This window comes from Ptychodera flava, chromosome 15 (genome assembly GCF_041260155.1).
Source record: "Ptychodera flava strain L36383 chromosome 15, AS_Pfla_20210202, whole genome shotgun sequence".
NCBI lineage: Eukaryota > Metazoa > Hemichordata > Enteropneusta > Ptychoderidae > Ptychodera > Ptychodera flava.
The window spans coordinates 35,647,052-35,663,496 of NC_091942.1; the positions used below are offsets into that span (position 1 = coordinate 35,647,052).

The 16,445-nt window shown below is 37.6% G+C and overlaps 1 protein-coding gene across 2 annotated transcripts; it reads left to right on the forward strand.

The window, feature by feature from the left end:
- Nucleotides 1–1,517: 1,517 nt before the first annotated feature.
- LOC139152403 (sulfotransferase 1C4-like) lies at nt 1,518–13,464 on the forward strand. 2 transcript variants are annotated; one of them, XM_070725526.1, is made up of 6 exons: nt 1,518–1,692; nt 6,927–7,189; nt 7,489–7,657; nt 8,237–8,331; nt 12,494–12,683; nt 13,207–13,464. In XM_070725526.1, exons 1-6 carry the CDS (start codon nt 1,581–1,583, stop codon nt 13,317–13,319), a joined length of 942 nt encoding a protein of 313 aa, XP_070581627.1. In that variant the 5' UTR covers nt 1,518–1,580; the 3' UTR covers nt 13,320–13,464. The 2 variants fall into 2 exon arrangements, with proteins under 2 accessions (XP_070581627.1, XP_070581626.1); XM_070725525.1 differs by lacking the exon at nt 1,518–1,692 and adding an exon at nt 2,869–3,078.
- Nucleotides 13,465–16,445: the final 2,981 nt, after the last annotated feature.

The following is a 16,445-nucleotide window of genomic DNA, read 5'->3' on the forward strand; positions in this document are numbered from 1 at the left end:
ATGTCATTCAGCATTTTTACATCAGCCAATTCCTAATTTGCATATTTTATGAACTTTCCTAATTAGGGGTATTTATCTGAATTGACCAGACCAAAGTTGATGAAACTGGCTATGTACATTAAAGATACTATGATAGAACATTATTGAAAGTCATTAAGCATTTGAACTTTAGCCAATTCCTTATTTGCATATTTAATGAACTTTCATAATAAGGGATATTTATTTGTATTGACTAAACCAAAGTTGACAAAACTTGCTATGTACATTAAAGATGCTACGATACGACATTATTGAAAGTCATTAAGCACTTTTACTTCATCCAGCTCCTAATATGCATATTTAATGGATTTTTGAAATTAGGGATATATATTTGAATTTACATGACCAAAATTGATTAAACTTGCTATGTACATTAAAGATACTATTATGTAGGCTAACATTATTGAGAGGCATTAATCATTTTTGCTTCAGCCAATTCCTAACGTATGTATTTAATTAACTTTCCTAATTAGGGATACATACTTGGATTTATTTGATCAAAGTTGGCATAACATGCTATGTACATTGATGATTATACCAGGTTATACCAATATTGAAAGTCATTTCGCACTTAAATTTTCATGTCAGCTAATTTATAGTTTGCATATCTAATGAGCTTTCAAAGGTTGGAATATATAGTTTGCAGGACTTGACCAAAGGCAATTACGCTTGCTATATAAAGTGGTAATACAATGATAGCAGTCAAAGAAATTAATTATTTTTATTTCACCTAATTACACATTTGAATACTTAATGACCTATAGAGTTAATCTGTGGTGAATATTGTTTATTATGGTGATCACAATACTTTCAATGAAGTTGCAAACATGTGGCAAAGGTTCAAATTTACACATAACTGCGATATATAATGAAACACGTGAGCATTTACAGTTCATATCTGGTTTATAATAATGTCAGTGCCCTGGAGGATCAATAAATAAATATTGAACTCAGAAATTCTCAAGAAAAAGATTGCATGTATAACACAGCAAATTGCTGAGTTTTGTAACTATTTCATGAGAAAAACCCAAGAAAACTAATTTCTATGCAGCTGCAGGTAAGTTTGTGAAGCAAAACCATAGCAACAGAGTAAATTTTATAGAAATAATGGACGACGCGCTGACCATTAATGTCTAACTCTGAAAAGTGACCCTCCCCCCAAGATAGGTTTATAAAAAGTGACCCCCCAATTCCCCGACCCACCTCCCTGTAATTACTGAAGGCTCCCTAACTGACAAAAGACACTCACTAATCACATTTTAATAAATCCAATTTCGTTCCTCTTTCTTCTAGCACACATGCAATGCTTTTTAAAGCTTGAACTGGGAGCATGAACAACCAAAATTTCATTCTAGCTTTTAAAGAATATCCCATTGTGAAACCATGTGACACAAATACATATACATCAGACTAGTTGACCCAGGCCTGTACTGTACCAAACTCTGCTTTGTAAAGCCAGTCTATCAATCGTATTGTGCATTTCATGGTCGAATGGTCGAAGCGATCAACAGTCACATTTCTGTTTATATTGATTTGTACAAATGGTTGACTACGACACGATTAGTAACTCTGGAAGAAAGCTGTCTCTCGACAAAATAAGAAACTTCAAGATTAGAGATGACGACATCCTCATAATAACGTTTGTGAAATCAGGTAAGGATTGATGTGTTGCCATCGCATATTTTCAAACTAGCGTCTCACATAACTTCAGTGCAAGCTGGGGAAAGGCAACTCCAAATGTTTTTATTTCCGTCAAGGTGTATCTCATAAATTTCATGTTACAGGGTTAATATTGACTGACATAGAATCTATCAGTTTCTCTGAGCAAACTAGTTTTACTTATTGTGCAATGGGTTATGCCGGAGTCACTCATTGTACGAATTGAGAGTGTGCACATCTTGTATTGACAGTCGGTTATCAAAACAGATCTAAGCTGAAGTCACTTTCCTCACAGTTAACTTCAGACAATGGCAAACATTCAAAGCATGAGAAGGAAGAATGGACTGAAGTGTGACCTTTTCTATTCAGCTGAACCTGAACTGTAAGCTTGGCTGACTAATTGACCTTAGTGTTTTTTTCTGAAGTCGAAGGTGCACTGCATTATCCTGATTATCTTTCTCAAGAAAAATGTTTGAAAAAATAAAGGCATCGATTTCCATGGCATGTATGTATATGATTCACTTTTCGTCAGGCATACGTAGCGTTGTCATTCCTGGCTTTTGACCACTGCACCCTCTCAGGGATGTCTTACATACTGTAATGTCTTGTTTAGAATGTAGCTGGTGTTTTTAGGTTTTGCAAACCCTTTCACGACAGTCAGACTGACCACAGACTCTAGGGAAAGAAAATTCCCTGTGGTTTATGGACTGAGTTGTATGTGATGTTTTATGCTGTCTTCGATATTTTCTTTTCCTCCAGTCCTTTGGGAAAGTCTGGTATTCAGTTTAGCATCATGGCCTATATCTACATGGTCGTGTCCGCCATCGTATGCAAGCAAAGCTGTCTTTTCCAATTTTTAAGTAATGCAGAAAATTGCTCCATAATTTGTAAAATATTTAAAAATGTGTAATAAGGAGATCCCCCGTTTTTGCAACCCTCCGCCACCCTCCGCCAACGACTCGTCACCGTTTTTGTCTCTCTTTGTCGCATGTACAATATTGCACGGAAGTCTGCATTAATTCTAAACACAGTGCTTTTTATAGTTTCTGTATGCTTGCCGCCATGCAAGTTTCAAAGAGATATCGCTCCATTCTGAAACCATGTGACACACACATATATCTATAACGTCCGAAACCATGTGACTCTCATATAAATTACACTACTTGACCCTTGTGCTTAGCCTGAACTCTGCTTTATAGAGCCAGTCTCGTATTTCGTATTTCATGGTAGGAGCGATCAGGAGTCACATTTCTGTTTATATTGTACAAATGGTTGACTCTGACACTATTCGTCACTCTGGAAGAAAGCTGTCTCTCGACAAAATAAGAAACTTTAAGGTTAGAGATGACGACATCTTCTTAATAACCTTTGCGAAATCAGGTAAGCATCGATGTGGCGGGGGAAGTTTTAATTTCCGTAAACACGGTTAGTGTCGACTGAGACAGAATTCCAGCAGTCTCAACGTTTCATCGCTTTGTGATATCCCTGGTAGGTTGTATTGAGGTAACGTTTTGTATGAATTTGTAAGCAGTTGTTGGTGGCAGATCTCTTAGCACTATACAGGTGCCGCCAACTGGTAGATTTCATCAGTTTTGCAAAATCATCACAAAACATGTTTTGAAGGCTGATATACCGATTTTACTTTTTTGACCTTGACCTAAAATTTGGAGGGGAAATTAGAGCTATTCGTAACTGCCCTCCCACTAGCATACACGGGAAAAATGCCCTCCCACTGAATTTTGACGCCCACTGCCCTCCAGTATCTATGGTCTGCCCGCTCCCCACTCCCCACAACAATTCAAGCTCCCCACTGCCCTCTCCCCACTACTGACATTCCCCATTGCCCACGTAATGTCCTCTAGGCAATCAAAGACAGCGCAAAACCTTGAAAGCAGCTAGTACTATACCTTAGAACATTGCGCCCCTCTAAGTTAGGCGCTTATGTCTCCCCACAAGTTCTATCAAGCACGACTTTCCCCTCCCTCTCCGTATTTTCCGTTACCCACTGTCAAAAATTTTCTCCCCGCCCACTGAAAAAATGAAATTTCTTCCCCGCCCACAGTAAATACTGACTTTTTCTCCCCGCCCGCTGATTAGTTTTGAAATTTGCAAGCCCGCTGAAAAATTGCGCACGAACACCTTTTTGCACGAATAGCTTAGTTGGCGGCGGCACCTGACTATAGCTGGGATTGGTTGCAGTTATACCCTGTATCTGTACGTGAAGTAGTGAACTGGTAGATAGTTTGTGCCAGGTATGGGTAATGTTAAGCGAGGCTCCAATTTGCACTATTTGAAACGTTTACAAGATTTTCACTCTGAGCTTCCTCACCCCAGCTATCGCAAACAATAAATGGTGTTGTTTGTTTTAAAAGATAGTTTCTTTGGTCTTCAATTAGGTTGTTTAGTTTGCATTAGGTGAACATGAATGTAGATTAAAATTTGCCCCAACAGTGCTCTTTTCAAGTTCACAGTAGCATTGGTCGAGTGAAATATGAGGCATTTGAACTAAATAGCTAACGACAATAATGAATACAATGTGACTTGCTGTCTACAAGGCACTCATTAGGGGCAATTAGTCGGCCACTAGCTTACAAGTCGGGTTAAGGTGAGTTGACAATTAAGGCCTAACTTCCATTATTCCTATTAATGCTTTGAATATGTGTTTGCCATTGTCTGAAGTTAACAGTGAGGAAAGTGACCGCAACTTGGATCTGCTTTGATTATCAAAATGTGCTCACTCAGGCCCAATTCTCTGCCATGCACCGATAACCAAGAAAGCACACAATCTACTATACTAAGACACAAATATGAGAACGCGTTTATCCCGTGATCGTATTTGAGGTCTGTTGCCCTTTGACTGCAGTCTTTCTTTCAGTGTTTAGCAAACAAGAACGCTGGTGAGAATGTCATCCTATTGTATAACCTTTAACCTCATCGCCATCAATGTCCGATACATTTATGTCTTTCACGTGTACAGGGTTCATTGTGAACGAAATACATATTTGGAAACAAGGGAGCGTAAACGGTTGTCGTGGCCGGTGCGGATTGTCAAAATGCGGCACGGGTACCTGGTGTTCATTTTAAATTGGGCAATTGCAAAGGGTCATTTTTTCACACAGCTGAGAGGAGGGGTCACTTGGTTCTTAAAGTTATCTACTTGGTCAAAAACCTTGTCTCGGTATGCAAAATATACCATAAAATAAGGTGACTGCTCTCTGAATTCATATATAATCTGAGTACTTGGTGAAGTATGCAGGTTTCTCCTGCCATACCGGGTAATTTTTGCTAGCAGATGAGAAATAATGAGTTTTTTGCTGACTTTGGCTGAGGTAAAGCAAGCCACTGGTGTCAGTGACATGTTCAACAAACTTTAGTTAGGAAAGTTTATTTTTTTACATAGGCCTAATTGGCCGAATAGTTGATATCTAATCATTATTTGAGAAAGAGATCGCAAAAGAACTTATCATGGGAATTTTGAACTAAGGAATATAAATGAAAAGTTTCTTAGTTTTAGTACCAGTAAGAATTCGACGAGTTAGAAATATGTCATGTGTTTTTGCATTGTATCACTCTTTAATGGGCGTATTAAAGACATTAATGTTGTAAAGCATATTTCAGTTAGTGTCACGGTTCAGTGGATATAGGTTATCCTTGCAAGTTGAGAGCTGGATCTCTGGACATGGCTGCCGTGTTTTAGCCTTGCAGGAGCAAGACACTCATGAAATTGAGCAAGTCGCCTAGAAAACTCCTTTACCCAAGAACCGATACGTAGGCGTGTATATTCCCCTGACGATCACAGAGCCAGGCATTCTAACTATCATGATGCAGGGAAAATATTGGAAAACGGAATAGGAATACATTTATACTTGATCTGTAATGGAAGCACAAAGTATGAAATCGTCCATTGATGTTGTTTCCAACAAAATGTGTATATATGTACCGGTGGTGATCATTTTTTATCGTTGAAAATTTCATTTCATACTCGATTTGGTTTTCAATGAAAACATGGAATGTGACGCAAAGTAAGCTTTTATTTGGAATACTATTTATTTCAACGTAATTTTGAATTAACACAGTACAATAATATCAAAATCATCCAAATTTATCATGCAAAAGGGTGTGCGGTAATTTCTTCATCTTCTGAAAGGGGTGGTCTTAGTGTTTTTATTTAGTAGAAAGTTCACTAACAGAGACACAAGAAGAACCTGCTTACCAACATCCAGCTATAATAACATTTACAGTATTAGCTGTCGCATAGTATTGCCTTTCAAAATGTATTCAGATTTTAATCTGACCTCTCCTAAATCATCCAGTATAAGCAATATCTGCATGATCTGTGTCAATCTTAACATAATTTCATTCTAACGCTAAATCTGTAAGTAAAACACTGACCAAATTTAAGACTTAACACATTCTGGCTTGGTGATCATCTAAACTACCAACTCGCATCCTCGCATGTGTTGTAACAGTGAGGCGGTACTTCGTCTTGAACTGGCACAGCATACCTGCGTGTCCGAATATTAATGTAGAATGCGTCTGGGGGACAAATATTTCGACTCTCAAACTTTTATAATTCTTTTCTGATCTACCACTCGTGGGGGTTCATTTTAAAGCTCTTGGTGTAAGAAAACCATTAACAGTCTTAGTTTTTTCGAAAATAGAAAATTTATTTTTCTATATAGAGGGTTGGCGGCCATTTTGGATTCAAATATCGGTAAATCTTGGGTAATTTGTTTCTCTAGTACAAAAATTTGCACGGTGACCCCAGATATTTGTTCATGACTTTGAAAGAGAAAGGTTGACGTATTCCTTGAGGAAAGTTAGAGCAAAAGTTTAAGTCTTCTACTCTTCAGGCGTATACTACCTTAAATGGAGCTGTACGTACACCCTGAAGAAATTATTTGAGCATATAAATTTTACTGCATCCCTTGTACTGGTGATAACGAACAAACGCCTAACCTGACAATTTATAAATACAGGCAGGAAACTAAAAGTACAAAGTCGTATTTATCTCCAGGTTGGCGAAAAAGAAACAAATTAAAGTCGTATCTGTTGATTTGAAAATAGCAAAAGCGACCCGGGAGGAGGCGAAGAGCCAAAGATGTGCAGGAAATATTGATATATAGTGTTCTTTAAATACTCATGTAGGCCTACATACTTCGAAAACGTCTACCTGTCTGTTTCTATAGACCAACTACTCTTATCGGTATTTTTTCGTTACATCACAGGAACGACATGGATGAAGGAAATTATTTCACTTATACTCAATGGTGGAAATATAGACGCTGTAAAAGATATACCGATCGACGTCAGAGTTCCATATTTGGAATTTGCCCTTTCCGCCGATGAGGACAGAGTGTGTGCGGGAATACAGCGACACTTCATGGTACCGGAAAACTTTAGTCTTGACGAGATGGCATCACCAAGGGCGATGAATACTCATTTGAGACCCGAATTTCTACCAGCTGGAATTGAACAAAAGAAGACGAAGGTACGATCTCAGCATGCAGCCAAAAAATTTGACAACACATTCCATTCAATCAAAAGATCACAAATATTACTTGTATAACTTAAAGCGAGGCTCCAGCCTATAACAGAGGAGTAAATTTGTGCTAAAGAATGTTCAACCGGTGAAAACATTAAAATTAATTGATCGAAATTGTTCATTTTCTATTAACTTCCTACCTTTGATGTAAAGATGTTACAGTTTTCTTTAATACTAATACTGAGGAAATGACCATGTTAATTCTTCGCGAATAATAAACGCTACTTTTGTGTTTCTCAAAATAGATAATATATGTGGCTCGGAATCCTAAAGATATCGCGGTTTCCATGTATCACTTTGGACAACTGTTACTTGAGCAAAATGTTAACAACAGTGCTGCCAAGGCTTGCAAAAACTTCGAAGAATTTATCACCGACTTTTTGGAATTCAAGAGTCGGTACCAAGCAGTTGCCTGTAAGTTGATCACAATCGAAACGGGCGAATGTGCAGCAGCGCGGAAGGTTTACCTGGTTGGTTGATTGTTCTTATTCACAGCGACTTAAGGAGTCTGAGACTATGACTATTTTTTTTCGAAATGATTCATTAATGTCAATCGTACTGAAGCAATCTATAAGCTACAAGCTTCCGAAATGTTGCACATCGCCAGTATGAAACAAATGTTCTCTTCCAAGGAGATTATACGCGTACTTGCTACATACGGGATATTTCAATACCAAACTCTATTTTTCCCACATTTTGTTGAATTTACAGAAGAGGCTTTTTTGATCCGCAGGCTCTTCACTCCAACAATCAGTACCGGCCTGAACAACCATAGATAGGAAAACCTACAACTGGATAGAAAATAAAAAACATACAGTCTAGTACCTTTCACTGATAAATAATGCCATATTTTTATCACTGGTGTAAATTATACGTTACTTAAACGCTGGTACAGGCATTATACTATTTTGGTCGGAACAGCTAAAGAAATTACAGATATTGTAATCTTAAACTTTTCTAAAAATGATGCATGTTCGTGATTTTCTGTCGCAGACGATGGTAGCAAATGGCATGAACACGTCCTGACTTGGTGGAACAGACGACATGATGACAATGTTTTATTCATGAAATATGAAGACCTGTTGAGAGTAAGCAGTTTCATACAGTCTTTTAAAACAATTCCTACCAGGCGCCAAATGTAAAATAATTATTTTACACATTAGAAGAACATATTCATACGAAAAGGGTGTATTTGCATGCATTTATCAATAAAAACTACTATAGCATAAGTATAAATAAATCAATACAGACATAAGTAAATACATATATGAGTGAAAAAACATACATATATGTGAACCAATTCACACAAGACCTATGAAGACAGACATATACATACATAAGTGCATACGTACGTGCATACATACATACATACATACGTACGTGCATACATACATACATACATACATACATACATACATACATACATACATACATACATACATGCATACATACATACATTCATACATACATACATACATGCACTCACGCACGCACGCACATACATACATACATACATACATACATACATACATACATACATACATACACAAGCCCATATGCACTCATGCACGCACGCACGCACATACATACATACATACATACATACATAGCCCATATGCACTCATGCACGCACGCACGCACATACACACAAACCCACACACTCATATACATACATACATACATACATACATACATACATACATATACATACATACATACATATATACATACATACATATACACACATACAGGATCGAAAAGTTTACATGAGGGGAACGAAGTACGCATGCGTATATCCACTCGCACACACACACATGCTACTCGGAAAAGTTTACATGAGGGGGAACGAAATACGCATGCGTATATCTACTCGCACACACACACACACTGCTCTGAAAAGTTTACATGAGGGGGAACGAAATACGCATGCGTATATCTACTCGCACACACACACACTCATCCACGCCGCCCTGGAAGATATCCTATAATGCATTGCTGTAAGCCCAACGCCTAAACCGGAAATAGGCTCATTTGGCGTCAAGACACCAAGGCGAGCGGACCGGCCTCGCTCATCCAATCTTGCCGCATATGGCAAGCAATTGCGATAATGACGAATGCTTTATTTCCAAAAATCAGTAAATGACATGCTTTATCCATCCGTACTTCAGTGAGACACGTTCCCCAGTCAGTAAATGACAATGGGGCCGGGGTACCCCAGGCCTCCCACAAGTATCAGAGTGTTCACAGCCCCGTGGATAGCTGTGATATCGCGGCGGTACTCGTGGCGAACGCGATCGAAGTCATTGGGGTCATCGCCACAGGGACTGTGGCGATGACCCCAAACCAATGACCCGAGCGCGTTCGACACGCCACAAGTACCGCTGCGATATCACAGCTACCCCGTGGATTGTTGTAGCGAAGCCAGCAGTTTTTCTCACAGAAACAAGTTGCATAATGTACTCAGTAAAACGTTGTCAGGTACATGTAACATGAAAACTGACTGAGGTCGAAGTGACTATAAAGGCACCGGGATTGATTTGACCACAAACAACGACAAGAGGGTGTGAATTACTTGGGTCGAAACGGACAGGGGTCGAGGTGACCTGCTGCCCCGGTCCTCAACTGCAGGCCTGACGGCCTGGCTATGTTACATAAGGCGTCCACATTTTAGAAAATCACTAAAAGTAGGCAGAAAGAAAGCCCCCATTACGTGAAAACGCTAGGGGTCGATAGGGGTCGGATGACAGTTTGACACATTTCGTACCATTAAGAGTCGAATGATACTACATTGACCGGGTTGACCATATGACTTTCATCAAAAACGTCCGGGAAAAGTGAATACATTTGATGTTTGACCAAACTTTACAAAGCATCAATTTTTCGATCAAAAAATTCACGCGTAGAACTAATGAAAATTCGTAAAAAAATACCACTGCCTTGTACATCAGGCACTAAAATGTCGTAGGCGTGAAAATGAGTTTATTAGAAAATACACAGTGGCTCTTAATATTAGTTTGAAAATTCCAGTTCTCCGTACTCCGTTGCTGTCTAGTTCCAGTGGGCATACTTGGCATTCCAGACATTCATTCCCTGCTGATGGAGCTACGTACGATCCTGAGTAAAGTAAGCAGAGAGTTTAGAGAGCAGAGAGTTTAGCAGTAAAGCTGTTGCTTTAGTTCCGTAAGCTGTTGCTGTAGTTCCTGTTGAATGCTGTATTTAACCATTAAAGAATATAAGCCGAATGGCAGAGAGCTGTAATACACGACTCCCAGTGTTTTATTGGCCGGGTTGGGCCGTTAACCCCAGCAGAACTTCGCCGGCATGGCAGGTACCATTAAGTCAGAATCCCTTACGGGGCCTCTAAGCAGTGTAGTATTACTCAGGCCGGCTACCACTTTACCACTGTGTAAAGCCCTGTACGAACCCGACTCACGACACAAAGGCAAGAAAGAGAAAAAGTGTCGCACATCTTTGTCATCGTCACTAGCCTTCGACGCCGCGAGGTACGTAGAGTCCGAGTTAGGAGTGAGCTCCCCGGTGTGGCACTTCCGGGCCTGCAGATCGTCGCGTCAGTGTGTGTATCTCAGAGAGAGTAGCAATGTGTGTTGTGTTTGTTGTGTGTGTGTGTGTGTGAGTGTGTAAGTGTGTGTGTGTGCGAGTGGATATACGCATGCGTACTTCGTTCCCCCTCATGTAAACTTTTCAGAGCAGTGTGTGTGTGTGTGCGAGTAGATATACGCATGCGTATTTCGTTCCCCCTCATGTAAACTTTTCCGAGTAGCATGTGTGTGTGTGTGTGTGTGTGTGTTGTGTGTGTGTGTGTGTGTGTGACTGGATATACGCATGCGTACTTCGTTCCCCTCATGTAAACTTTTCGATCCTGTATGTGTGTATATGTATGTATGTATGTATGTATGTATGTATGTATGTATGTATGTATGTGCGTGCGTGCGTGCGTGAGTGCATGCATGCATGTATGTATGTATGTATGTATGTATGTATGTATGTATGTATGTATGCACGTACGTATGCACGTATGCACGTACGTATGCACGTATGTATGTGCGTGCGTGAGTGCATGTATGTATGTATGTATGTATGTATGTATGTATGTATGTATGTATGTATGTATGTATGTATGTATGTATGTATGTATGTATGTATGTATGTATGTATGTATGTATGTATGTATGTATGTATGTATGTATGCACGTACGTATGCACGTATGTATGTATGTGTCTGTCTTCATGTCTTGTGTGAATTGGTTCACATATATGTATGTTTTTTTCACTCATATATGTATTTACTTATGTCTGTATTGATTTATTTATACTTATGCTATAGTAGTTATTTTTATTGATAAATGCATGCAAATACACCCTTTCGTATGAATATGTTCTTCTAATGTGTAAAATAATTATTTTACATTTGGCGCCTGGTAAATGCCACCCTTGCGACGAGGGAAACAGCCACGTTACAAAATTATTTTCGAAGCACAAAAAACAAGCCATTTGATCTTGAAGTTTGTGCCTTGAGACTTGTTCAATTACAGAATGCAGCTAGTATCATAGAGAGAGAGAGAGAGCAATTTGTCTGCTGAAGTCTAGAATATTTGTAATATTACCCTAACACGTAAGCATTGTTCGGAAGAAGTATCATGCTATAGTTGTCACCTTGAAATGAAATACTTGAACTTTGGCTTAATCTTTGCGCAAGAAAACTTGATACCGTTTCCTTTCATAATAAGAATAAAACCAGGGTTCACCATTAAAAATTTTGTACCAGGAGAAACAAATTATCCGATGCTTACCGTTGTTTGGAATTCAAGATGGCTGCCATCCCTATGTTAACTTCATTTGGAAAAATCAAAGTTTTAATTTGCACAAAAGTAAACTAACGAAACCTTTGTTTATTTCAGGATCTTCAAAATGGAATGCAAACGTGTTAGACAAAAATATTGAAATTTATGGGTGCAAATATCTACCTTAAAGTTAAAACGCGCTGGTCAGACTGACAAAGAATTTTTGGTTACGAAATGTATATAGACAATACAGTAACATTTTAATGGTTATAGATTCAATTTTTCTACGAAAAGATTGAAAAGATCAGATATTTAAAGTAAAACGCGAAGCCATGTATGAGGAAGAAACCTTTGCTCACAGCTCATAGTCTTCGGTCATTTTTGGCGAATTTGAGGGATGCTTTGCATTCAAATTTCTTTCCAAATCATATTTATTTGATGTTATCAGGACCTAGCGAATGGTGTACATCAAATTGCACAGTTTCTGGATATCAAACTGACGGATGATGTCGTGAAAAATATTGCTGACCATTGTTGCTTTAACAATATGAAGAAAAACAAGATGGCCCTGAAAAGTAATTACTGTGAAAACAAACTTCAAGGACAACCGGAAAATATTTCGCCATTTGTAAGGAAAGGTAAGTTCACTGAATTTAAACCGACACGATCAAATTCTTCTTTTCCCACTTTGGACCTATTCATCAACAGCGGGGGCGCCAAATTAGCTTTTTCACAGTGTACTCCTCTACTTTCACAAACACTGATAGTGCCTAGCTAATTACTTAAGTGGCACCGCAATCCAATGTTTACGCTGGATTCAAATTCATATCGTTAAACTTTTTTTGCATATATTTCATCAGACAATGTGTGATTTTCAAGTTGTGGTAACACTTTCAGATCATCATTGAGCACTGACCCCTCTGAATTTAATCTCTGTAATAAGTATTTACACAAAGACGACTACCCTAATACAGAAACAATGGTGACAGTCTGGAAAACAAAGTATGAAAAATGCCATTTTACGACGTTAACTGGACATAGTCGCTTGGTAATCGAACGAACTATCTTTTATTTAAGAGCTACTGATTATTTTTGTATATTTTCAAGGAATATGAAAATATATGTTTAACAATGCGGTGGTCATTGTACTTCACCTTTCAGGAATAGCAGGAGGATGGAAGAAATATTTTACTGTCGCACAGAACGAGCGATTCGACGAGTGTTACAGGACTTGGTTGAAAGACAGTGACCTGGAAATGACATTTGCACTCTAGACACAAAAGATTGGCTGTCAATTAAAGTTAACTTTGATTTCATTTAATATTTCAAACTTTAAATGGTTTTGCACCTTAATAAATTCGGTGCAATCTCTCTCTCTCTCTCTCTCTCTCTCTCTCTCTCTCTCTCTCTCTCTCTCTCTCTCTCTCTCACACACTCTCTCTCTCACACTATCTATCTATCTATCTATCTATCTATCTATCTATCTATCTATCTATCTATATATATATATATATATATATATATATATTATATATATATATATATATATATATATATATATATATATATATATATATATATAACATCAGTTGCTCTTTTGTGGCCACCGAATATAATTACATATCATATAAATCAAATTTTGCCCATGTTACAAACGATCGCCTTGGTCATGATTTAAAGTGGCGACAATAGAAAAAAGGATTTTGACCATAAAGTTCAGCAATATTCCGATATTAACTTTCTTCAGAGGTTTGCAGAAATTGTCAAAGGCAGACATGCCTTTATTATTATCACTATGGTGGCCCCTGTGATTTCGTTGCTACGACAACATGGTCCATTCGGAGAGTTACTACGAAAATCCTTACTATCTGTTATATTACCCTACTTTCTCTATCGAGTTTGTTACTTAAACATAAAGAGATACTTTCTTTGACATTTGTTGTGTGACCATGGCGTTGAATCAATTTAAAGACAGGATATTTTACCTGAGATCAAATTATGATTCGACAACGCATTATAACCACCTCTGATCAATGTAAAGTACAAGCATTATGTGCTGTGGGTGTCCATGACAAGTTACATCACATAATGGTTAATTAACTTCAGGTTTAAATATCATGCTTTAAACTTTATCCACATGGAAACAACCAACACTCTGTGGTATTTTACGCAAAATTCATAAGTTTGTTTTGAACTTCAGACACCCTCAAGCTTATGAGGAACTTCAGGTAATTGTACTGTGAGCGAAGCCTTTGCTACACACATACACTTCTAAATTCATTTTGTTGGTCAAAGGTTACGTTTATTTACCGTTTACGCAGAAACACAACATCGCTATCAAGCGCAAGGCTTGTTGACATGCAAAATGGTGGTATTTGACTACCAGTGGGCGGAGTGAAACAATAATGATTTTCAAAGCAATTTTGATCAACTTGTTAGCTTATAAGACTTTATATTGAAATTGATCTCAGTAATTTAAACAGAAATACAAGTAGCGAGTAGATATATTTAAATAATGGCTTTTTTCAGTCTGATTTTTTCATATTTTATGGTTGGACAGGGAGATATCATAACAGCTTAACTTTTCGGGAAATATTTGCATTGCTTACGGATAACTGGGTAAAGCGATGCTGAACAATGTCAATTTCTTTACTCATAGAGAAACAAATATTTTTTAATCTAAAAGGTGCGCATTAAAATATTATAAAAACTATGAAACCCAAATTACTGAAAAGATATGTTATGTGAGATGGTAGAGTATGCACTTTGAAGAACAATACATTGAGTAATACTGCAAGAACACTTCAATTATAATATTTTCATGGTATGAGCAAGCAGAATTTAAGATTCCGACAGTTTTCGAAATTTTAAAATTAATTGAAAATGTTAATTTAACTTTTGTGTGATAGTTGATTCCTCGAAAAAGACCTTGCTGTTTTTAATGAGCTGCAACGTGGTAAGTTTGAAATACTGGGGCCCAAGGCAGCTGGAAACTAAAGATCCCCAAACCAGAAGCCTGATTGTCGTTTACCTTTTGAGATAACTCCCGACAGTTGCCTTGGAAGATCCTATCCCGAAATTTCACGGATGAAATATTTTCTCCCGCCGATAAGGTTTGATAAAATACCGTCAATGACGCTGTACCTTCTCTAATGTGTGGCCAGGTCAGGTAATTGGTTGTTGACATGGAGTTGTTGGTAAATAGTTGATGATGTAGGGGCATGAGGTGGGATATGGACCCAAAGAACCCAAAGATGATTAAATACATCAATCAAAAAAATTCTAAGCTACAGTATAAACTGCCTAAAGATAGTTCAATGTGGAAAAAAGTTAAATAATTCAGAAATAAGAATTAACAGTCCAAATAGTAATGACGCACTTCCCTACTAACCTGAGTGCATGTGAAATACACAACCTGGCATCTATAAATTAAATGTACCGGTATACCAAGTGATCATTTTAAGTCACTTTTAACTGTTTTAAATGGATGAAAAACGCTTATCTGGTATTGTGTTTGTAAACCTCATGGCTGATAATTGTCATAGTATTGAAAAAAATTGTGAAAGTGAAGAAATTACTGTTTTTGATAGGCATATTTACCTTGAAATACATGACCGTGTAAAGAATATATGCTAAAGTGTTTAACCTTCACCACCATGGTTTGTTTTCTATGGTAAAGTTGGACCTGTATACAGGGAACTGGGGGTGAAAGGGTTAAGAGTAAATTTCTTTTCAAAAAATAATTTAATCTGTGACCAAAGGATTTTATTCTTTGAGTTTACAAATTCAAATATTGCAATTTGTTCAATCATCTTGTGCAGTGCAAAATTTATAAAATGATTGAAAAAAAAAAAATTGGCAGAATTACAGTCTTTGTGATGTAAAATTATGGGTTGACATCACGATAATTGTTAATCTGTTCGAAGTACAACTATACTATAATTAAAAAAGAAAAGTCCATGCAGAAACGGTAACATATATTGTCAGCAATGTAGTGTTAATTTTGACTTTACATCAAAATATGCCTTTGCTGGATACCAAATATATAGGGCGAAATATTAAAATCAGCCAGGTTCAGCAAAATCCACACAACAGCATTGATCCTTTTCTAATTTGATTTGATTTGCTTGCTTATGTTATCCTTGTATGACAGTCAGTACAATATGGAACTTGAACACAACACAGTGAATAAGTATGCTGTAAATGAAATGGTGTGGCTGCATCCACATGCAGCAATAGGAGTGTCTTTGTCTTACACCCCTCATTTCCAACCTCTCCCATCCCTGAAAAAATAGTTTGGTCTTATATTTATAATGTTAATAATTTCTGTATTTGTTAAAATGTGCGCATCTCAAAAACTTTTGATCATAAACATTTTCAGTTTTTTATAGCTGACCAGT

Coding starts and splice junctions, on each gene's coding strand:
- LOC139152403 (XM_070725525.1), top strand. CDS start 2,922: ATGGTAGGAGCGATCAGGAGTCACATTTCTGTTTATATTGTACAAATG. Junction 3,079..6,926: donor AATAACCTTTGCGAAATCAG/GTAAGCATCGAT, acceptor GTTACATCACAG/GAACGACATGGATGAAGGAA. Junction 12,684..13,206: donor TTCGCCATTTGTAAGGAAAG/GTAAGTTCACTG, acceptor TTCACCTTTCAG/GAATAGCAGGAGGATGGAAG.